General features: G+C 39.7%; 3 protein-coding genes across 5 annotated transcripts; 2 read left to right on the top strand and 1 right to left on the bottom strand.

Moving 5' to 3' along the window:
• Window positions 1-910: 910 nt before the first annotated feature.
• Window positions 911-2,607, top strand: crygmxl2 (crystallin, gamma MX, like 2). Its single transcript, XM_035955397.2, has 3 exons — window positions 911-1,063; window positions 1,550-1,792; window positions 2,282-2,607. The coding sequence occupies exons 1-3, from the start codon at window positions 1,055-1,057 to the stop codon at window positions 2,555-2,557; spliced, it is 528 nt and encodes a 175-aa protein (XP_035811290.2). The 5' UTR covers window positions 911-1,054; the 3' UTR covers window positions 2,558-2,607.
• A 139-nt stretch (window positions 2,608-2,746) lies between these two features.
• On the top strand, window positions 2,747-4,932 carry crygmx (crystallin, gamma MX). The gene is made up of 3 exons (XM_023286118.3): window positions 2,747-3,064; window positions 3,774-4,016; window positions 4,296-4,932. Exons 1-3 carry the CDS (start codon window positions 3,056-3,058, stop codon window positions 4,569-4,571), a joined length of 528 nt encoding a protein of 175 aa, XP_023141886.2. The 5' UTR covers window positions 2,747-3,055; the 3' UTR covers window positions 4,572-4,932.
• A 2,455-nt stretch (window positions 4,933-7,387) lies between these two features.
• aldh18a1 (aldehyde dehydrogenase 18 family, member A1) lies at window positions 7,388-22,524 on the bottom strand. 3 transcript variants are annotated; one of them, XM_035955395.2, is made up of 18 exons: window positions 22,140-22,524; window positions 21,822-21,926; window positions 20,211-20,362; window positions 18,286-18,435; window positions 17,408-17,512; window positions 17,132-17,290; window positions 16,206-16,296; window positions 15,629-15,753; window positions 14,741-14,885; window positions 14,562-14,635; window positions 13,402-13,501; window positions 12,705-12,925; window positions 12,421-12,558; window positions 12,041-12,236; window positions 11,738-11,859; window positions 10,719-10,905; window positions 9,059-9,154; window positions 7,388-8,878 (listed from the first exon to the last, which is right to left on the bottom strand). In XM_035955395.2, exons 2-18 carry the CDS (start codon window positions 21,910-21,912, stop codon window positions 8,682-8,684), a joined length of 2,349 nt encoding a protein of 782 aa, XP_035811288.1. In that variant the 5' UTR covers window positions 21,913-21,926; window positions 22,140-22,524; the 3' UTR covers window positions 7,388-8,681. The 3 variants fall into 3 exon arrangements, with proteins under 3 accessions (XP_035811288.1, XP_023141923.1, XP_035811289.1); XM_023286155.3 differs by having other exon boundaries at window positions 17,138-17,290; XM_035955396.2 differs by having other exon boundaries at window positions 22,145-22,524.
• Between the last annotated feature and the right edge of the window lie 420 nt (window positions 22,525-22,944).

The following is a 22,944-nucleotide window of genomic DNA, read 5'->3' as shown; positions in this document are numbered from 1 at the left end:
ATATGGCTTTGGATGTTACTACCAGGCTAGCAGTGTTTTTGCCCAGGAACAAAATGGCTATTGTGCTTTCTGAAAACATTAGCCTTTTTACAGAGTTGAAGCTGCAAAAAGCACACAAAGTGGAGAGAGGGCAAAAAGCTCTTTATCCTGATGAAAGGCTAAAGGATGGGACTGACCTTTCTGGCATCAGCTGGGCTTTGGAAACACAATACATGGCGGCAACTCTTTCTGGCCTTTTCCCCTTCAGCTCTGGGCTATGCTTACAAGCCAAAGATTCAAGTCCAAATATCTATCATTTTATACAAAGACTCAAACACACAGATGCCCCAAAACCCCTCCTTTTATATCACACAAACATACACACATACAGACTGTGCAGTTCTGTCTGTACATGTGCAAACAGACCAGTCCCGTCTGGCATCACAGTACAACTGCAGGCTATGGAAGCAGAAAGAGACAACAGATCACTGTAGATTATATCAACACAAAAGCTCAACTTAGTCCACAGTATCAACTCACCTCTCCTTGAACACTACAATTATTAAACTGTGGCCACTTGGAGAGACTCAGGGCTTAAATCAGGACTGAATGTGGAGCTACTGTGTTACGATTTTTTTTTTTCAACCGGTCAAGACGTAAAGTTAAAATCACAAGCTGGTCAAGTACTAGTTTGAGGGAGTGCCCCCCAAAAATGACCTAAGCCACTGTACACTTTAACCCGCTTTGTTGTTGGGGGGCCACATACCAAAAAGGGCCTTTTGTGTGATGTATCAAAAGGGCTGCATCACAAGGTCATGGCACAACAAGGGGCTTGCAAACACAGAATAGCACTTGTGTGGCGTTCATTTTTTTAGGAGGGCGGTGTCAATTCTATAGGTAAACTCTAGCAGACAGGAGATAAGTTCCCCACGGGCCATCGGACAAAAGGGCATCTGAAAAGGTAAAGAGTAGTAGTTCCTGACGTGTCAGAGGCCTCATTATTGGTGGGAGAGTATAAAAGGACCTACAAGGGTGTCTCGGGCAATAGTGCGCAAACATCCACAGGCCTACAACCATGGGAAAGGTATGAACTCACATGCATGAAGGCATCAGCTTTAGGCAGGAAAATGGTACAATTTGAGAACATGGGTCATATATTGAAACAAGGAAAAGAAATGCAGCAAAGGAGAAAAAAAGGGCAGCAAAAGTGCTAATTTGAGTACAAATAGGAATTATAGGCTGGATTGCTAAGTCTTATCTGTGACACCTTAACCCTTTGATCCACAACATGGGTCAAGAGATACCGATTTTCCATTGAATATGGGTCACTTTTGACCCATATTGTGCATCAAAAGGTTAAATTTTGAGAAGTCAGCTGTAAGTTCAGACTGGATAATCATGAAACATGTTGAATTTAACATACAGCACTGAAGATTGTTGTAAAGTCAAACAACCCATGAAAAGTAATTGAGTTTGTTCAAGGGAGAGCAGTGTCCCCTACAGTCTACTCATGAGTATAGCAACTATATAGACAAACTTTATTGATACCTGCTTCTCTCTCCTTTCCAAGATCATTTTCTACGAGGGCCGCAACTACCAGGGCCGCCACTGGGAGTGCAGCAGCGACTGCATGGACACCTTCAGGCACTTCAACTGCTGCAACTCCATCCGTGTCAGCGGCGGTCACTGGGTGGCCTATGAGAAGCCCAACTACATGGGTTACCAGTACATCCTGGGCCCTGGCGAGTACCCCGAGTACAACGCCTGGATGGGCTTCAACAACTGCATCCGCTCCTGCCAGATGTTCCCTCCTGTAAGTCAATCAAACAGACAGATAGGATCGGTGGTGCCTCCCCCACCACCAGCTACCCCCCCCTCACCTTGTACATCAAATGCCTCTTTAGAAATGAGTGTCAATCACTTGCTTTTTGATGTCATTTACAGATACTCGCGCAGGTCATAACATAAAAGTCTCTGCTGCAAGGCCCACAAGGAGACCCAGTCAAGCCTTTAAAAAGAATATGATAAACCCCCCATAAGACTTGGCGCCTTCAGTCTAATTCTGTTAGTCACATTGAGTGTTTCTGGCAGTTTAGGGAGGGAAAAAAAATCTAATTCTGTCATGCTCCAAATGAGTTGTTGCTCATTCTCATTTGTAGTTACTTAAAGAAACCAAGTAGCGCAAGTACTCACTTGAATTAAAAAATCGGCTTGGTGTAGAAAAGCTCTACCGAAGTGCTCCCTGGGGTTCGAACCTACCACGGCGGCATAATAATTAGGTTTTCATTTCTTTCACACACAGTATAGAGGATCCTACAGGATGAGGCTGTACAACAGGCCTGACCTGATGGGACACACCATGGAGTTCATGGACGACTGCCCCAACGTGTACGAGCGCTTCCGCTACCGTGACATCTACTCCGCCAACGTCATGGAGGGTTACTGGATCTTCTACGAGCACCCCAACTACAGGGGACGCCAGTATTTCCTGCGCCCCGGAGAGTACAGGGCCTGTGGTGACTGGGGCTGCCACAACCCCATGGTGGGCTCCTTCAGGAGGATGAGGACTCAGATGTAACGTCTATCTATGCGCAACTTAACATTAAACGTGTAATTTTCAAATAATAATACACTTTGTGAGCTTATTTGAATCATGCAACATCCAAACATGAGGTACTCAGAAAAGCCTACTTCTGCTTGATGAACCATGTCGCTGTCAAACGCCTATAGAAACAAATCAAATCTGTTCTGATCACTGCCCTGTTCATCTACACAGTCTGCATGTAAGGTTTCCGGCATTCACGCCCAATAAAGGCACATGTTGCAACTCTTATTGTAAGGCTTTGAGAAAATGCACTTGTACAGTGCTTTCCATAGACAGACAGACAGAGCTTTGACAGAGACAAAGCAGCTGCTGCAGCTCACCAGCCCTATAGTGCTCTGCAGTCTATAGAGCTCATTGTGCTGACACGGCAAAGCTTTGTTTCACGTTTGCAAAGCACTGATCCCAGCAGGGTCTATAAAGAGGTCTGATACAGCCCAGTATCTGGTCTGGTCTGAACTTAACACAGTTACAATGGGCAAGGTAAGCGTGACATTTAATATCTATGCAGCAACAGCAAGGGAAATATTTGATGTGTGGTACACTGGTTTTCGTTTTAAGTAAAATAATAACTGTAAAAATGTAGTGGAATTGATTTTAAATACAAAATGCTATGAACCTTAACTGATAATGGAACCATTTCTGGAGAAGAATGTACTAGACAGCAGTTCTACAGGATTCTTTACCATATTGGATGACACATAAAAGAATGTACATTTCTAATGAATCAAATTAAACAGCATGCAAAATAAAAGCTGCAGAATAAGGAATACTTATGCCTTTGTTTTCTGTTAAACTGTAATTATTTGAATAAGCTGGTTTGCTGTGAAAATAGGACAAGAACTTTTGAGAAAGTCTTGTAGACTTCTTTCTCTTCATTAAAATATACCACATGCTATACTGTATTTTATTTAACTTTGCTTCTGGCACATCATTTGGGACATTTTTTCATTCTCCCTTCAGCTCATCTTTTCTAAACTTCTTCACTTACAAATATTCTATTCAAGAACTTATGTTAGATGAAACTAACTTGCATACCTGGCTCAGAGTACCAAATGGTGTGGTTATGGAAACTATGCAAAGTTCAAGCTGTTATTGTTTAAGAGCCCATGAACAGGTACCGAGTCGTATGTATGTGTTTTAGTTTGTCTTTGCGGTTATGCTGTAACGTCCAACCATCTGTCACGTGCAGATTATCTTCTATGAAGACAGGAACTTCCAGGGGCGTCACTACGAGTGCAGTAGCGACTGCCCTGAGATGCAAAACCACTTCAGCCGTTGTAACTCGATAAAAGTTGAGAGCGGCTGCTGGGTGGCCTATGAGAAGCCCAATTATGGCGGCTACCAGTACATGCTGCACAAGGGAGAGTACCCCGACTACCAACGCTGGGCAGGCTTCAATGACTGCATCCGCTCCTGCCGTATGGTGCCACCTGTGAGTTTCAACTCATGCCCTAACCTGTTTATAGCAATGTTCCCACTAGAAGTTTTTTCTGTAAAAGTGCCAGTTTAGGATCATTTAGTTCTCAAGCCTAATCCTACTGCTGAGGCAACTCAGTGCCAGTAGCTGTGGTTACATAACACATTTCTCTTTTTTTTCTTCTTGAACTATAGACTAGGTCATTGGATCAGGATGATTTATTCTACTTGACTGCTGTTGCAGAAAAGTTAAACAAATTTTGACCGTAAAAGCTGCTATTATATTCTTCCCCAGTATAATGGGAACTACAGGATGAAGATCTTCGAGCGATCTGACTTCGGGGGTCAGAATATGGAGCTAATGGATGACTGCCCAGATCTGCACGAGCGTTTCCACACCCGTGACATCTCCTCTGTCAATGTCATGGAGGGCTACTGGATGCTGCATGAACACCCCAATTACAGGGGACGCCAGTACTTCTTGCGCCCTGGAGAATACAGGAGGCACAGCGAGTGGGGAAGCACCAGCCCCACCATCGGCTCTCTGAGACGTGTCACCGAGGTCAACTGATTCCCAGTTTGTTTTAACCTTATCGAGCCCCACTGTTTAAGATTCCTACCCTTTTGTTCCCCCCAATGCCAGCAACTGTTTTCGTGTGGTCTCAACACTGTCGTGTCCAAACCTTAACCTCATACATTTTAATGATGAGGGTTTTGGTTTGTCTCAGGTTGGGTTCTGGTTTTGTTGGGTTGCTTTGCATTTGCTGGGTAAAATTATCACCCAACTCAGTGCTCAAGCAACGCTCACAATAAATAGTGATGATCTTTTTTTGCTTTGGTTGTTCCATCGCAAAATGGTTTGCCTTGCCAGTCCCCAACCTCCTGTCCTACTGGAATCACAATAAATGAAAACTTGATGAAAGTCAACTAAAGGGAGCCTTTGTTAATTTTCTATTGACTACTACAGCTGTCACTATCAAAAGATCAGGGGGATAGGGCTTGTCATAAATCTGAGAGATATTTTTCTTTTTAATATGGTGATTGAACTTTAGTTTCATCAGGCCACAGAGTTAGTAGTGTAACCACTGAGGTCCTCGCAAAGACCAAGAGTTTCTACAGTTTTTCGTGATATCGTCGCTCCACATACACAAAGAAATATTATCAAGGAAACAGAAGCTTATTCTTTGAAGTTTGCTATTAAAGACCAAAAAAGGGTATCTGAGGCTGGGCATGTTGGAGTCTTTATGAGATCACATGGTACAGAGTAAGCGCTTTGGGTCCATGAAAGATGCCCATATTAGATCCACATCACAAGGCCAGTGCCAACTCAAAGAGTCGGAGTCAAAGTGGCCTGGTATTAGCCCCAAGCATCAAGCTCTCTCAGAACAAAAAACAAAACCCAGTCCACATCCCTGCTCATGCATTTTTCATCAGCCCAAGATACTGAACCCTTTTAGAAATAAATATCAATTATTGAAATTGTTAATTAGATGCTGCGTAATTGGCGAAGATACACATGAATAAATAACTTTGACCATTAATTATTGATTCAAAAAAATTTGAAGCCCAGCAGGGAGTGCATTTGAGAGTCTCTTAAGATCAAGCATAACAAGAAATATGAGTTTTGGCCTTGAGTAATGTCCAATTAAAGGATTGTCGGCTTTGCTGTACAAGTCCAGCGATTTGCCCTCATCATCTTTTTTATATCTGTGGACAACAATGCCCAGAAGACAACACAACATCAACAGGGTGCTACATGGAATCTGATAAGCGATGATCTGGGGGCAATACCTGATAAGAGATGAGAGGAAATTTTACAGGTTGCCTGATCTGAGACAAAAGTGGAAGTTAAACTAATGCCATAAAGCGAAGTGGCTTCAGATATTAACCAGGGTGAAAGCATTTTAGACTTGTACAGAACTACAAAAAACAAGTCAGTGGTCATGTGCACTTAGGGATATAACTTTCCAAGTTGCACAAAACGACAAATGGCAGTGCAGGAATATTTAAAACAGACATTTTAAATTCATTTTCTACCTAAAATGTGACTGAAATCTGCCCTCTGTTCAGAAACGTTTGGTGGAGCCATAGAGTGGTATATAACTTCAGGACAGTGGAAAAATCAAATCCCCAATATGGATACAACAGATTTAAAGCAACAGAAGCAGTAAAATAAGATTTGTGTTGCAATTTAACCTAAGAAGTATAAAGTTTAAAACCCCACATTGTTAAATGTACCTGTATATATTGCATATTATGGTTAAAAGCCTACAAAAGGAAGTAAAGTATAAATTTACTTGACTAAATTAAATTGTTCAGTTGAGATCCTACAGTTTCATTCATAGAGAAAATTTACCTGCTTGATTTTAACAATTTAAAAAAAAGATCCTACAACTTAAATTGGCAATGCAATAGTTTCTAAATTTAACACTATTAAGCTAGCATTTTTCATTTTCTGCAGAGCTTCAAGAGAAATGTATAGCCCTTGCAGTCGTTTAGTTGATGCTAGGATTCAAAGTTTACAACACTGTGGGAACACTTTAACCAGGCACTTGTATGATCTGAGGGTCACGGTTTATCGATGAGTTATGAATAATAAAATGCCAAATGAGAACTGACTGTAAAATAGAAAATTCAAGTCTGTATATTAAAATGGAAACCTTCTATTTTACAATAACGCATTCCTGTTCAGCAAATAAACTGAATTAGGTGTATACATGTACACCTCAATAGTTACTGTAATAGTAGCAAACAACTGATACATGAGATATGGTAAAATACTATTTTATAAAACACTATGCATCAAAGAGGTAATACTCAATGTCCCTAGATTGTTCCATCTCTACCTCAAGTCATTTAGATGATATTTTCAATCACTTCACACATAAAAAGGACAAAAGAGTGAGATCCGAGTTTTGTCTCCCTCTTCATCTCTGAACCCTTTGGACTTATGATGGGAAGCTGATTGAAGGGTAAGTAGTGCGTTTTGGAGAATGAATTCTTTAGATGATAGAAAAGAGAAAGGGAAAAAAAAAGAAACAGAGAAACCCAGAACATAAGTCTGTGATTCCATTATTAGTCTCAGTTCTCCTTTTCTCTCGTTTCATTTCTGATGGCTGGATAATTAAACCTCTATAGTATTGTCTTCCATCTTCCTTGCCCCACTTCCAGCAATGTGAAATCCCCTATGGGCAACTTTAAAAAGGCCTTTTTTAGACATCTGTTTTTCAGATCAGTATGACTTTTTTTTTTCTCCCCCCCCCCATTAATTTGTGTTCTTTGTGAAAGTAGAAAGAGTAGCGCCAAGACAGAAATGAACATACATGTTAAAATCCTCAACAATTCAACTGCCAACAAAATAAAAAAAGTAAGAAAAATATCCAAATATTCTTTTAGAACATTTTTTTAATTCTACAATGCTGCTATTAAATAACCCAAACCAATCCTTAAGTGTGCATTGTAAGACATCAGATAGCAGCTCAGAGGCTGGAATGTTACAGAGCTTAATTTAAAAGCATTCTCCCCTCCAGCTCGAAGGAGGCAGCTTGTCAATTACTATTCCTGCTCTGACAGAGGCTTTGGGCGCCACGAGGAACAAGCAGGAAAGCAACAAAGCATGGAAAAATGAGCACAACTTGTAACAATAATCAAATAAAAAAAAATAGGAAATAAAAATGGATGCATACAAGTTTGAGTGGATTTCACTCACGTTGCTATTCAACAGATTACAGATTTTCTGACTAGTTTGTATGTTTATCGTATATTCTTTTAATTTCAATCCTGTAATTAGGTTTTGTCCCAAGAAATTTATTTTAAGTAAGCACCAGCTAAAAGGAGGTCAAATATAACCTTCTTCATGTTTAAATGCCCAATTCCCACACCTAATCATATATCAAAATAGCTGTAAATTCAGGAAAATATAGAAAATTGAACCTAGAATTACAGCAAATAAAGGAAAAACAGTTATACGAACAAAGAAAGCACTTGCAGGACAAGAATACGAGCATTGTGGGTAATGAGTCGATGCAATCTGCTGAAATAAAATTGAGCCTTCAATTTGTTTCTATATTTAAAGCAAATATTGCTTTTTGAGAGGATAGAAAATGACATTAAATAAAAAATATATTGTAGAGAATGTAGAGAATCGCTGCTGATCATTGATCAAAGATGCATTAAAGTTTGAATAGCTTTACACAAAAAAACTGTGAAACAAGTCCATGGTGTCATTGATAATTAGGAATATTTTGTTAGTCATCATGAAATTATAAAGTCACTTCCAAAATTATGTCCTGAGATCATATTATTGTAAAAAGCCCCTTTGATACATTGCATGGTAACAATTGTGTTTACTTTATATATAAAGTAGCTCAGTTTCCCTACTTAATGCATGAGCTTCCTACATGAATCTACTAGGCCAACTTGCATAACTCATATGCAGATACAAGAGGAGGTAGAATTTTAAACATTTGTAAACTCTTAGTCCCTGAACAACAGAATAAACTGCACAGGAACATCTTTCTGGTAGTGTATATAAAATCGGTGCTCAGAGTGACTTTTTCCATATCGTGTGCTTCAGAGGTTTAAACATCATCTTCCACAAGATCCTGGGCAGCTTTTTGAAGGTAACACAAACAGTTTTTACTGACAGTGAGACCAAGTGAAAGATGTCAAAGTCTCTGGTCTAGTTGCTGTCCCTCTGTCCGGCTAAAGACTGCCTGACAGGCAGGTTTTCATGCAGGTACTTCATGTTGCCGTGCTCTGAGAAGTCGGCTGCTGTATGCCCATCACCTCTCAGGACCCACTTGGTGGTGAGGAGCCCCTCTAGGCCTACAGGGCCTCGGGCATGGATACGAGCTGTGCTAATACCTACCTCCGCTCCTGGAGGCAGAGAAAGGAAGACAGTGAGTCATAATGAGAAACAAAATACCATGTGTGGAGAGAAAGTGTTCAATTATCTCTGTGGGATATAATTAGGAATACACAGGCTGATGAGAAGACGATCTCACAAAGAATGAAGCAAGAAAAGATAGAAGATACTGTGACAAAACCGAAACATACCAAGTCCAAACCGGTAGCCATCAGCAAAGCGTGAACTGGCATTCCAGAAAACACATGCGCTGTCCAGCTGCTGCAGGAACTGCTCTGCTGTCTCCTCTGCAATAGAAAGATAACACATTGGTGCTACTCACTAATAACTTTGTACTTCTGATCAATACTTCTGAACGGCCTTGTAGGCATTATAGTGAACAAATGACCGCAGAAACTGTGCTAAAATAATACAATAATGCACCAATTAAGAGCAGAATTCTGAGGATGTCATCGTAGAATTATAGGTGTTGCTGCCATTGCAATCACAAATACTTCTATTGACATAACTTAAGTACACACCCAGTGCTCTTAAATCATGCTGAACAGTGAACATCCACCCAAAAACACACCTACACAAACTAATAGCTCTTATTTTGGACAAGTCTATATATTGAAATGTCATCTGGAGAAATCCTTGAATTGCTCATTTAAACTTAAACTGCACATTTAGCTACAAACATAAAGCCAACATTGTATTTGTTAACTGCAGTTTTTACATAAGGAGCCAAGGCAGGTTTTTCTCCAGTTGATTTCACAGATTACCACTTATCAGTCTACATGTATCTTGTACCTGCAACGACTGTACAAATAAATCTATCTATTCTTCTGCTTTTATACATTCTATCTGTACAATCAATATCTATCCAACATTAACTTGATTTCTAAATCTCCCCAGTGTATCTATCAGTTATCAATCTATCCCTCTCTCTCTACTCTGACATCTGCTAATATTGACACAGAGTAGTTTAATTCATTGAGATACCTGGTGTGGTCACTAGATGGCAGCAAAACATCCTCCACTGCAGGTGAGATACTCCTCAGTGTAGAAATATGAACAGCACACTTTGTCCTGCATTTTTAAAATGCTGCTCAAAGTCAATATTGTTCGCCAAGACTGAAGTGCAAAAACAATCGTAATGTTTTTATTATGCACACAATTCTGCTCTTTCCTTAGATGTTTATAGGAAACCTTTAGTTCACGTCAAGGTTTCACAAGATTTCTGAAAATCTCTTACCAAATGAACGCCTTATAAAAAGGCCGACGTGGTAGTCATCAACACTGTGCACATGCAATATGGCCACAACCTTAAGTCAGGAAATCCTCTGTGGACTCTGCACTGAATAGTTTCCATCAAAACGAGTTAGGAAGATGCAGCGTGATGGCTCACTTCAAAGGCAGAAATATGTTTGAGCGCGAGTCAAAGTTATGACAGGGACAAGTCTTTTAAACTGGTAATCACCTGCTCTACATTTTAAATGGGCTCTGTCCACTACGCTGGAGTCACAAAGGGAGGGTGTGCACTCACGCTGACAACAAAGTGTCACCGCTCATTACTCGCTGTGGCAGAAAGTGAGATGGGAGGGGAAATTAATTCAACAGAGTGAGAAGGACAGCTTGATGAATGTTAGACACTTACAACGAGAGGCATGGAGCGGGACAAGATTTAGCAACTGTGACAGCTGCTGCAGAGTGATGGTGAGGTAAGATATGAAAAAACATTACTCGAGTGCGCTTCTTTCCTGTATGTCTTTTTGCCATTTTAAAATGCAAATTGGTAGTATGTACTTTTTAACGAACAAAAAGACAAAGACAACACAAGTACATGCAGAAAGATGTTGTGCCACCTACCACATTCTGTGATGATAACATCTGTGTGGGAGCTGCCATACTTGTGTATATGGTCCACAGCCTCCTGCATGCTGTCCACCACCTCCATACAGCACTCCAGGTCACCGTACTCTGTCCGCAGGGACTTGGCCTCGGATGGGCTGAATGTCAGGTAGGAGGCGAACCGAGGGCCTGCATGAATCTTCACCTAGTGACACCAGACAAAAAGATAAATTATTCCCACTTTATTACAACAAACTGAAAATAAGTGTATTTAAACTGAAAAAAGGCATGTTATTTCAAAAAAATGTTGATGATTTATAGAACTTGTAGCAAAAAAATGGAAAAAACAGGAAGAATTTTCTGACAATCCTTGGAACAATCATGTGTGACTTTTGGTGTTGTCAGGAAAAACAACTAAATCTAAGCTAAAATGAAGTAACTGCACCAAAAATAACTGCATTCTAGAAGTCTCATTTTAAAAATTGCCTAAAAATATTAACATTATGCAGTAACTAGATTCAATAAAGAAACAAAAGCGGTCAAGAGCCCATTAGTGGCTAAGCTGTGACCAACAGGTGACAAAAATTTTGAGTTTTGCAGGCTGTGTTTACCAGAGCAGATAAAAGCCAAGGATGGAAGCAAAAGTGTATATAATAAATATCTATAGTATGTAGAGCCACTTTTATTCCAGTATTGGCAATACCTGTTGGCACTTCGACAAAGCTTGATACCAGTTTTTTTAAATTTGTAAAACAAATAGAAATTTTTCCTTAGTTTTTTCTATTTGAATGACTTATTGCATAACTTTGGTATACTGGGAAAAAGACATGTTTGAGTTGCCTCTAGACACAGACAGAGGTGCAGGACTTTATATTGCAGTGAAAAATGAGCCCACACAGTGAGCAAAAATATGACAAAAGCCAAGAAGGGCTTAGAGAGTTCATATTTCTTTTGCTCAAAATCAACTCCAATTCAATGTCTTGATTTGACTGTGATAAAGTGAATATGGAATAACATCTATGTGTTTGGTATTTTACCCGTTCAGTCCGCAGCATGTCAATAATCTGGTCAAACAGTGGTGTCCGGAGGATGTCTCGGTGAATCAGCAGAGTTTCCATGGCATTACATGCAGCTGGGTAGTCACACTTGGAATCTCTTACTAGAAGGGAAAAACATCCTGATTTGTTGTAGTACAACGCATGTCTGGCAAAACTGGTCTTCCAGTGCCGTGTCTACAGTATGTTAACATTTAGCAGAGAGTTATTGGTTTACTAGTGTAGAAAAAATAGAAATAAGGACTTAGATGCAGGGGAAATTTACACTGCATTGCATTTACGGACCAATTTTTATGACTTTGTCCACACTGGCGTCTGCATCGACGTAGACGTGGCAGATTCCCTCACTGTGACCCAACACTGGGATGCCCTTGGCTGCCCGCTGAATGTCCCGCACCAGCTGGGACGAACCTCGGGGGATAATCAGGTCGATCATCTTGTCCAGTCGACAGAGATCCTCCACCTCCTCACGAGTGCTAACCTTGTGAGAAATGCAGGATTGTCAGTCACAGCAGACAGAAGCTTATGTTCTACTTACTAGGGATGTGAACACAAAAATCAGGTCAGGTGGCCTTCTAACAGAGGTGAAGCATCTTCACCCAGAATTATGAGTTTATATAAGGTTTGTGTTGCCGTTTAATAAAGGTATAGAAAAACTGTTTTACCAGCTGTACTGCCTGTGTGACCCCATGCAGTGAAAGGGCTTCCTGGGTGAGCTGATGGAGAACACGGTTGGTGTTGGACGCCTCTTTGCCTCCCTTTAACAGAAGGGCGTTTCCACTGGCTATGGACAGTGCTGACACCTACAAATAAATACAGCAGGGTTGTGTGACATTTACTGCAGGTATTTCAAGAAAGAGTAGCAAAAAAAAAGCTTTTCTTTATGAATAAACAAATCAAAAAAATCATACTATGTTTAACATGCCACATCTGCTTATGTCACAGATACCTGCGGCAGGCAGTCAGGTCGAGCCTCAAATATGACCAGAAGAACCCCGATGGGAACAGTGATCTGCTCCAGCTCCAGGTGGTGAGCCACCCTGGTCCTGCGCAGCACCCGACCCACACTGTCCTGGGCCGACACTGCTATCTGCCGCAGACCGATGGCCAAGCTGTTCAGTTTGGCTGGTGATAGGCTGAGACGCTTTATCATGGCTGAAGGTAAATGACCTACAGAAAGAAGGGAAAGCACAGTTACACTCAGGTATAAAGTGATGAGGCATTAAACTCTTGATCTGAGATGGAAGAGTGATAGTCGCCCTCTGGTGGAGATATGGATCAACTGGTGATTTGGAGATTTTTTTCCAAAATTACCATGTCTTTTGCAATATTAATGCAGAAAGGACAGGTTTGATTCCTTACTATAAGACAGGACTCTGGCAATTCCAAGGCATTTTTTTCTGTTAATTGATGTAATGTTTTCTGGTATCTGGATACTGAAGTTTAAATATATTTTGATTGTTTATGATTAAATAAAGTTACACTACCCCGGAAGAATCTAGTCCATATTTTCCTCTGCAAAGAATTTGTTACTTCAGTGCTAACATTAAAAAATAAGCATGAAATAGAGCTGCAAACTTTTCTAAGTGAAGACTTCTGCACTGCTTCAACCTCTCCACACCTGACTCGATGTGACATTCTGTTACCTGCACTGACAGCCAGGTCCATGTCCGTCTTGTTGGCGGCCAGAATGTCTTCCTTTCTTTCAGTCAAAAGGTCTGCTAGATGGCAGATGATCTCACTCCTCTGACAACACAGTCAACCAAATATAGGCAGGCTCAGAACGTAGCACACATATTCACAAAAGTTCAGTGTTGTGTAACTGATAGGGTAGTCATGGGACTGACATTCTAAATTATGAATGTTTAGAACCTCTGTTCACTCTGTGAACCCCAAGCAGTTTCTTGGTGTTTTTTGCTCCCATCACATTTTTACTCACTGTGGGCTTATTTTTCACTTCAGTATAAAGTCCTGAACCTCTCTGAAAACAACACAACCACGTCTGGAAGCAGGGAGAACTCAAAAGGTTTTCGGTGCAGTTCAACAAAGTTATAAGGCCCTAAAAATGTGTACAACATTTTTGTTCTGACTGCCCAATAAAAAAAACTGTTTGTTCCACATGCTATAAAACTTCCGTATCCAATTTACTGCAACAAATTGTACCTTTCCTGCATGACTCTGCACATCTAGAAAGATATTTCACTGTGCTAAATGTATCTTATAACAACTCGTTCCTCCATATACAGTTTTTGAGACATGCTAAATTTATTTTGTAGCTCAACCATCCTATATTTTGCTCTGTCTGTAATTTGTTTTCATATTTGTGCTCTACCTGCTCTGTGTAAACACACTCCTGCAGTTCTGCTGAAAAGTTGCTTAATTTTTGTTAGGCGACTATTGGTCACTCATGGATTAACAGTTGTGCTGAGGAGCACAGAATTCTTTGTGTTTTACAGAATCTGGTTAGTGCAAATACTGTACAACAAAGTATTTTTTTATAAAACACCCCAATTTTAAACCTAAATTAGGTTAATTTTTCTGACAGATTCATGTTTTACACATGATAAATTCAAGAATCATTAGAAACATGAATATCTGAGGACTTTTTGTTTTCAGTTTCTGGCTCAGATAAATGGTGTAATTTGTGTCTCTTATAAACGATAACAAGCCTTTTAAAGTCACTGTCAGGTTTTACAGTTTAGAGGGTTAACGTATTCTTAAGCTAAAGTCCTTTAAAACAACCAATATTAGCTGATGGTGTTAACTGCTACGACTTTTTCCATTCTCATTTAAAACAATCACTCACCTGGTCTGGATGCAGAGATGCCAGCGTTCTACCAGCGTTTCGAGCCATTTCTGTCTGCTGCTCCACAGATGGGCCTGTGGAAGAGTCAAAGATAGGGGAGACTAAAGCCATGGAAGCTGCAGCTTTATGGTGGCTAAAACAGACAGGAAAAAAAAATCATTCAGTGCACATGAACTCACCAGCAGGTTTGATTTCGGAGAAGAAAGTTCCCACTTTCTTGCCCTCCACAATGTCAGTGATGACGTGTCCCGTCACTTTGGGGTTCGTGCCATTAGCAATGACCACTGAGGTACCACCCTGCAGCGCCCAAAGAGCAGCTTTGACCTGCAGAGGAACACACATTTAAACTGACACAAGGAAACTATGAAGAAGGCCTTTTCAAAGTCTGCACATTTAATTTGACAAATTAATGAGTTACAACCTTAACCTAAATGCCCAAACATCACAACAGATCACGTTACATTAAATAAGGGATGGGGCACTTAGGAGCTAAATCTGTTGTTCAAACATATGGTTTCATGGTTTTATGGTTTTATAGTAACCAAATTGTATTGTTTTGTTTTATCATGCGGACAGAAAGCACTTTGGTCTTCTTTTATGTTGCTGTAAAATGCTCTATAAATAAATTTTGATTGATTGAATACAGAAAACTGAAATAAGATTTTTCTATTGTTTGCATCTCAATCGAGTAACTTTAGTATCGAACTGATAATCCGGCTAACCATTTTTGTGGTTCTGAGCCCTTGCAGCACAATCATTTCAGGTCTTGCACTTACACTACCTATGCAATAACGTTTCCCTTATACATGCACGTTGAACACAGGTGAGGTTGTATTTAAAACCCAACTTCTATGTTTATAGGAAATTCATCAATATGTCTGTGACATCTGCACTAAATCTCCTTGAAATGTTTTTGAAGTAGAACTTTCTGAGAAAACAAACTTGAGAAAATCAATAGCACATCTTTGCACTTTGCCCGGCTGATGAACGTCTACAAAGATAAGGCTTTAAACTTGAATGTCAATAAATGCATCCTTTACAGAAAGACCCGAGGATCTTAAATATACCTTGGCCTCCATTCCTCCAATCCCAACTCTGGACTTCGTACCGTAGGTGATAGACTGCTGGTCTCCAGGGTAGAAGATGTCAATGAGTTTGGCATCATCTGTTCCAGGAGGGCTGTTGTAGAGTCCTACAAAAAGAGCAATTCTTAAAAAATGCATTCTCTCATAGACAGCACAAAAATGAACTAGATCGCTCAGACAGAAAAAACAAACATCTATCTAACAAGCACTTTATTACTTGGTTGTATCATTTATGAAAACAAAATGATTAAATGTTATACTCCAATTATATTTTAAAAGAAATGGCCTTTGTTTGTTGGGCTGTCTGATATTTAAAGAAAACCTCTTCAGTTGATGCTGAATGGCTTCTATAGCTGTGACATTCGTGTGCACATGGACACCTTGTGTCAACCCCATCAGCATCCATTTCAAACATGAAGGCAGAAGGTCTGTGTTTGTCTTTCTCATATGACTCTCAGTTGACACTCAGAGTGATGTTTTTTTCCCCAGTGAAGAGTGCAGACAGATGGTGTTGTTACCTAACAGCTGACCCAGACTGTTGTTGTGGTAACACACATACCTTCCACGTCAGACAGTGCAATGAGCAGGTCAGCCTTCATCTCCACAGCTAGCCGTGCTGCCAGGCTGTCATTGTCCTTAATGCTGATCACCTACAGGGGCAGAGAATTGCTGATGTAAGCTCCAGAAGACAAAACGTAGTGGCAGTAAGTAAGCCATCTGTCATGAACTAGACCGAGCCTTTTCCAAAAGGCTAGAACCAAGCTGACAAAAAAACTAAAGACATATCTAAAAAAAACATGTACTGTCCAACTGTACACCACTGTTAGCAACTCAGGAGGGAAAATGTTAAATCCAAATTGTCAGCCAGACAAAAAGTGAACATCTCAGAAAGCAAAGCCAACTTAAATCCAATTAAGTTTTCCAATTACAGTAACCCTGTACTACACATAAGGGGAGCATTAGCTGAGTTGGCACTGAATGATTCTTAAACCTTTAGACCTTCATTATAACAAGAAAATATAGAATAAATTTTATATTGTTGTTTTCTGCCAATTTGCCAAAAGACAATATCATACCAAACAGTGTCTTTTTTAGCTGTGTATCTGTGACATTTTATATGCGCAAAAAAATAAATAAAAAATACAGACCAACAGAGAAAGAGGTTTAATTATCTGAGAAGAAGATGTTAGTTATTTCTGCAGGAGAGCGTGTAAAGGAGGCATCCACCACCAGAAGTTAGTCCTGGTCCCTGCATCTCCTTCCCAGACTGCATGCACTGCCATCCATTCCCTCCCTGCATGCACAAGGCTTAATGGTTGAGTGCAGGGTGGCAGAGGTGTTTCAGGATGTGTCTCGATGATAGAAAACACTATAATGTTAATGAATGGTGCATGTAAATACTACACAAACACCGTCTCTGCCAACCCCTGCTGCCACCGCCGCCATCAACAACACTAGCGTCGCCCCCATGCTGTCTGTACCCACATTTACCCCCTGCAGGTCGCTGTTGGGCTCCGGGGGGGGCACCACAGCGTCGTTGGTGTTGATGATGGGCACGATGTTCATGCGCAGCAGCTCCTGCAGTGTGCTGTTCAGGTTCTGTCTCTTTTGGTCATCGTAGAAATCCAGATTTGTCACCAGGACCTGACGGCACAGAGGGAAGCAGAAAGAGCAGAGTGTGAGAGAGAAATGAAACAAAAATAAAAACATACTTCTGGAGCGTCTTCAACGTGTTATTGTGATGTATATATACACAAGTACCTGTGCAGTGCAGGTGCTGTACTGGGTGAACATGGCTTCATACAAGGCCATCAGGCCACTCTGTCCTGCAGCCGCACAGGCTCGGGCCTCCAGCACCGGCAGAGACTGCGACACAAATGTCATAAAGGTCTTAGACAAATCATCTCTCTAGCTTTTTGGTTCCATAAAGACGCTTTAAATCCACACACCCTCACTAAATGTAAGAGTGCAGAGATTGCCTATGAAATGACTTTTTTCACAGACCTTTTGAAAGCACAGCCAGAATTAATGATAGCTCAGTTCCATTAAGTTTTCCAGTAAGCCATGAAGGGGAACCTGCAAGAATAGAAGCAGGAGCTCCCCCATGTGGAATGTCGCCATCATTAATAAACCTGTGCTTTCCATCCTGTGGTGAGTCAAAATATATTTATAATATATAGGTAAAATTAAGTTAGGTCTAAGAAATAACTGAAGATTTATGTAAGCCAGTACCATACTGGTCACAAAGTGATTTTCACAAAAAACTAAATGATATGCTGCAGCTACATCCAGTGGCTGATAGCACTCATATACACATATATGTGTATATATATGTATGTGTATGTGTATATATATATATATATATATATATATATATATACACACACATATATACGTATATATGTATATATGTATATATGTATATATATATATATATATATATATATATATATATATATATATAAAATAAAAATTTATTTATTTATTTATTTATTTATTTTTTATTGCAATTTACTGAGGCAACTAAGTGCCAAAGATCTCTGCTTACATGATTCTCCAAGTAGCTGCAGCTGCATCTTTACTTGTGATTTACACTTCAGCATTACCTTCAGCTCCAACATATTCCTCTGCCTCCTTACCATGTCTTTGAGCTGATTGTGTCCGGAGTGCAGCGCCTGTCGGACACTCTGGGACAGCAGGATCTCATGTCTTAATCTTTGCTTGCCAAAGGCCACGGCTCCACTGGTGACAATCATCATCTCTCTGCCTTGATTCTGCAGCATCGCCACCTGGACAACAACACAACCAATTAGCAGTAATGAACCAGAGCTGGGACCACAGTTTTTTTCCCCCCTGCTCAGGCTCACACCAAGGTTTCTGCTTTAAAGATCGCTTCAACTAAATTACAAAACCACATAGTTTTTTCACTCATTTTCTGGTGGTAACTCGCCACACTGATTTCTGCTAAATTTGTCAAAGTTTAGAGCAACCGGAATTATGCTTGTGATGCTCAAAGCAAGAAAAGCTGCATTTACAAATTCAGTGCAGTGTGCTGGTCCAGACTAGAAGGAAGAGTCAGTTCCTTCAAAAACAGTTTTCACCCTGTTTTATGTAACAAAGCCAGTGGTGCTACAGAAAGATTTTGCTGTCAAGTAATTTAAATGTAAATGTTCTATTTAAAAAAAAATAAGTAACCTGTTGTACTGTTTTCTCAATCCCTGGGAAAATAACACTATGTGCATGGCAAGATTAGACGTAAAAGTATGTGAGAAAATGTTTAAAGTTCCAAATTTTATTTTCTATGCTCGTAAAATTTAGGCCTTGATGATATGAGAAAAATATGCAATGTACAAAAAGACTGTTTGACACTACAATGATGACTGGTAGCCTGTACTATGAAGCAAGTTTAAAATACCTAGGGAATCGTTTTTTTTGTTTGTTTTTTTTAAAATCAGGTTTCATTGAACTTTACAACCGCTGCACTTAACAACTGACTCTCACTGTCTCACAATGTTAGCGTGTTAACATTAAAGAGATGGAGTTGGCACCAGAGCAGACCAATCACAAACATGGACGGGTTTAGAGCTGCATATTTGTCACAAGGAAAACAAACTATAATTTTAAACCACTATGAGGAGTTTTTAAATACAACACACGTTTGCTGTAGCTGCAGCTTCAAAGTCACTCCATTGTTCCACAGACATTTATAAATTTATATAATCCTAGAACAGAGACTGATAAAGCTTGTATTTCTTGACTTCATAAGATTTGCATCAAGCCTAGGTATATGTTTGAAAAATGTTTTACATTTGTTCTTTTCTGGCTCTAAAAATCTTTTAACATGAGCAACCAGCTGAAAGAATGAGGCTAAAAAACTGTCTTACACACTATAAGAATATCAAATTTAACTCATCCTCCACATCAACATGAAAAAAATTTTTATATATATGTATTTTTAAAAACATGACAATAGTTCTATTTTCATGTTAAAAAAAAATCATTGTATTGGATTAGGCTCATAGTTTCTTCTTTTTATAGAACTGTCCATGTTTAACCAGGTTCAGAAACTCTGGTGTTGACATACGGAGTTGATGAGCAGCTTTGTGCGGTCGCTTAGAGACAGCGGTTGTTAGGTTTAGTGAAGCCAGATAAGGAAAGACATCCTGGGTATTTGCTTCATCTTATGGGCTTCATCTGACTGTGAATGCATGTCGCGTGCACATAAAATTAATTTTCTTATCGCATTTCAGGCAGTATTTGACAAAGTGATTACAGTGTGTGTTCACTCTACTATGAAAATACAATTTACTGGTCAGCACTGAGACGGTACAGTGAGTGAGTTTGAAACTGGAAAAAGTATACAGAAAAATGAAGATATATAAATGTGTTTGCAGCTTGTTTGAAGATTGAAGAAAACACCATAAATACCCACTGATGGTTCTACATGTCATCAAACTTAAAACACATGGTGTCAAAGATTGTTTTTCCAGCTGATTTCCTTTCATGCTAACAATTTTCTGCAGGACCCAAAAGTTAGTTTATCGAAACAGAGTCCATGTCTCACCTGCTCCACAATAGAGGCCAGCCTTCCCAGAGCCAAACCACACTCATCGCCTCGTGTGACCACAGCACTGCCGAGCTTCACCACGATCCTCTTGGCCTGACGCAGTTCACCGCGATGTGCAAAGGAACTGCCATGAGCCCTGGTCTGGACAGCTGTACAAAGGGGAGAGATTCTATGTTTACCTTACCTATCAACTTGGAAAAGCAGTTTTGCTGATTATAACACAACCGTTTTACTGAGAAGCCACAATAACTTTTATTTCTTTCATATGTCACATAGTTGGAAAATCTATTTAAAGCTTTAGAAAAAAAACTGCTTCACCAATTTGCTGATGCAACAACACTTCGGTCAAAACTTTTCCTTTACTTAAGATTTTGCATAACTGTGCAAACCAGAGTGTTTTGCTGGGTTTTCGTTTCATTGATTACAAGAATGAGGCAAACAGAGTGCAGCCCTCCCTTACATCCATCTGTAACCTGGGAAACAGATAATCACAGCCTTCAAACTGCCACATCAGCAGGGCGAGTAGAAAAGGCCTGTGCTGACATTACACATCTCTGTGGAGCAATGAGGCGCATGACAGAGGCAGGGAGACACATCGGAGAGAGAGAGAAAAGCCTCTGACGCCTTGTACAGAACAGAGTAGGTCAGAAACCTGTCCGCAGGTACAAAATCTCAAAGTTTTCACAGCGTGTTGCGACAGCAGTTTTACAGATGTATGCCTGGAATTCACCACATGTGCACTTATCCTGATATACAGCAGTCATTGGCATACAGTGGTCCCAACCTAATTATGGACTTTCATGACAAAACAAACATGTTTTCTAATTTAAAAGCAAACTAAAAAATACAAATTGTTAATATGGCATCACAATACTTAAAAAAAATGGGGTGACATCTTTAATTGTGTGTTATTTTGAGCAACATCCAAAGATGTTTACAGCAATTTAAAAATAGCAAAGAGGCAAACTGTATTATTTTGGAGGCTGGATCCAACAAATGTTCAGCTAAATATAAAAAAAATCTAAAAACTTTCTAGGCTGCAACAGATGACTCATTTCTTTATCATTTTCTCTTTTGATTTTTCTAATAACAGACTTCTTGGGTCAATAAAATGTCAGAATATATTGACAAACAGCCACCAGATTTTCCTGAAGCACATTGTGCTGCATTTAAAATGTCTGTTCTGTTGACCAACACTCCAAAACAGATAAATGTTTGTATCTATAAAATGTCAGAATATTAACAAATAGCCATCAGAATTTCCTAAAGTGTTGCATTTAAAATTTCAGTTCTGTTGACCAATACCCAAAAAAACAAACTTAAAAAAAAAAAACAGAAAGAAATCACATAAGATGCAGAAAAACCTAAAAACTAAGAAACAAGAAAATCTTTGTCATATTTGCGAGAAAGATTATGACTCGTTGTACTAACAACTGAACTAGTAAATAACAGAAACGCAGTCTTTATAATACAACAAAGTCCTCTTTTAGTATCTGAGGATCTGGTGTTGAACTTTGTTGTTTTACTCGTCTGTAACCCAGGCTGCAGAACACATAGATCAGCAGAAGATTTACTGTGACAGTGTGGAACAGCAGCAGCATTGCTTGCCTTGTGTCAGTGGCCTGGTGAGCAGCCGGCATACGTGTCTCCGTGGATCCAGGGGGATCCTTGAACACAGGCTGAGTCTCTGCAGCAGCATGGTCACTTTAGAGCCTTTCATTTAACAAAGACAAGAAACAGAGTGAAAAACACACAGGGAGACACAAAACATCAACATCAAATGCATTAAACTGTCACTTGTCTGAGAATTTGAAGCTGAGTGTTATATCTAAACAACTTGACCTCATTTATCCACATGTACAGTCAAAATATTAGTAAACCACTTCTTCCTAGGATGGAAAAGTATTAAATAGCATTTGTTCTTACTTAACCTCCTGAAGTTTCAGTATATCTTGTCTTGTGTGTGCACCAGCCCCGTGTAACCTCTTCTATAAAGTCTTGTGCATCTTCTTTAGCCCGTTATTGCTTCAATTATCACACAAACAGTGAGAACAGAGGTGGTGCTCTGCCATGTGCACGACTCCTCCCCTGGAACTGTCAGAGCTGCTGATGAAACCGTCGCTGCAGTTTACAACAAATACAAACTCACATACCGTCACTGCAGCGTCTGTAAATCGGTCATTTAATTCACGCAACGAACAGCAAAAGCAAACGATAAATTACACCATCTGAACAGCGCAGACATTAAATGTAATGTTCAAGCAAATCTTCGTAAAGTGGCGAAGAAGTGGCAGGATGTGACGTCGAGCCGGCAGGCGAAATACGGAAGGACAACGGAAGTGCCGCGTAAAGGCTCGCATTTCAATTTAAAATAAAAAAAAAAGAAAAGAAAAGACAACGTCATTACTAAATGACTTTTCTTTTTTAAAACATAGTTTTAGCTTTTTTTTTTTTTTTTTAAACTTAGCACATTCAATTAATACAGTTTTTTCATGAGTTGGAAAGACGGAGTCACTTAATTTCTTGGGGTGGCACACCAAAACCAAAGGACATGACTGAATCAGTTCAATTATGCTGTTGTTGTTTAGAGGCTAGATCAAAAATTATGTCAGCATGAAAATTTAAAAAATCTCATGCTGATATACCTTGGTTTCTTATTTGATAGTTAATATTACTAATTATCTGATGTGCTTACCCTGGTACAGTTGTTGGTACATTTTGACTATGGGGA

This window comes from Amphiprion ocellaris, chromosome 18 (assembly GCF_022539595.1).
Source record: "Amphiprion ocellaris isolate individual 3 ecotype Okinawa chromosome 18, ASM2253959v1, whole genome shotgun sequence".
Lineage (NCBI taxonomy): Eukaryota > Metazoa > Chordata > Actinopteri > Pomacentridae > Amphiprion > Amphiprion ocellaris.
This window is presented reverse-complemented; position numbering and strand designations above follow the sequence as displayed.

Excerpts from the sequence above, each read along its gene's own strand:
- crygmxl2 (XM_035955397.2), top strand. Across the intron at positions 1,793-2,281 it reads CCTGCCAGATGTTCCCTCCT|TATAGAGGATCCTACAGGAT; the intron begins GTAAGTCAATCA and ends TTTCACACACAG.
- crygmx (XM_023286118.3), top strand. Across the intron at positions 4,017-4,295 it reads CCTGCCGTATGGTGCCACCT|TATAATGGGAACTACAGGAT; the intron begins GTGAGTTTCAAC and ends ATTCTTCCCCAG.
- aldh18a1 (XM_035955395.2), bottom strand. The coding sequence starts at position 21,912 with ATGCTGCTGCAGAGACTCAGCCTGTGTTCAAGGATCCCCCTGGATCCA. Across the intron at positions 17,513-18,285 it reads ACAATCAGCTCAAAGACATG|TCTCTGCCGGTGCTGGAGGC; the intron begins GTAAGGAGGCAG and ends TTTGTGTCGCAG. Across the intron at positions 14,886-15,628 it reads TTGGAGGAATGGAGGCCAAG|GTCAAAGCTGCTCTTTGGGC; the intron begins GTATATTTAAGA and ends GTTCCTCTGCAG.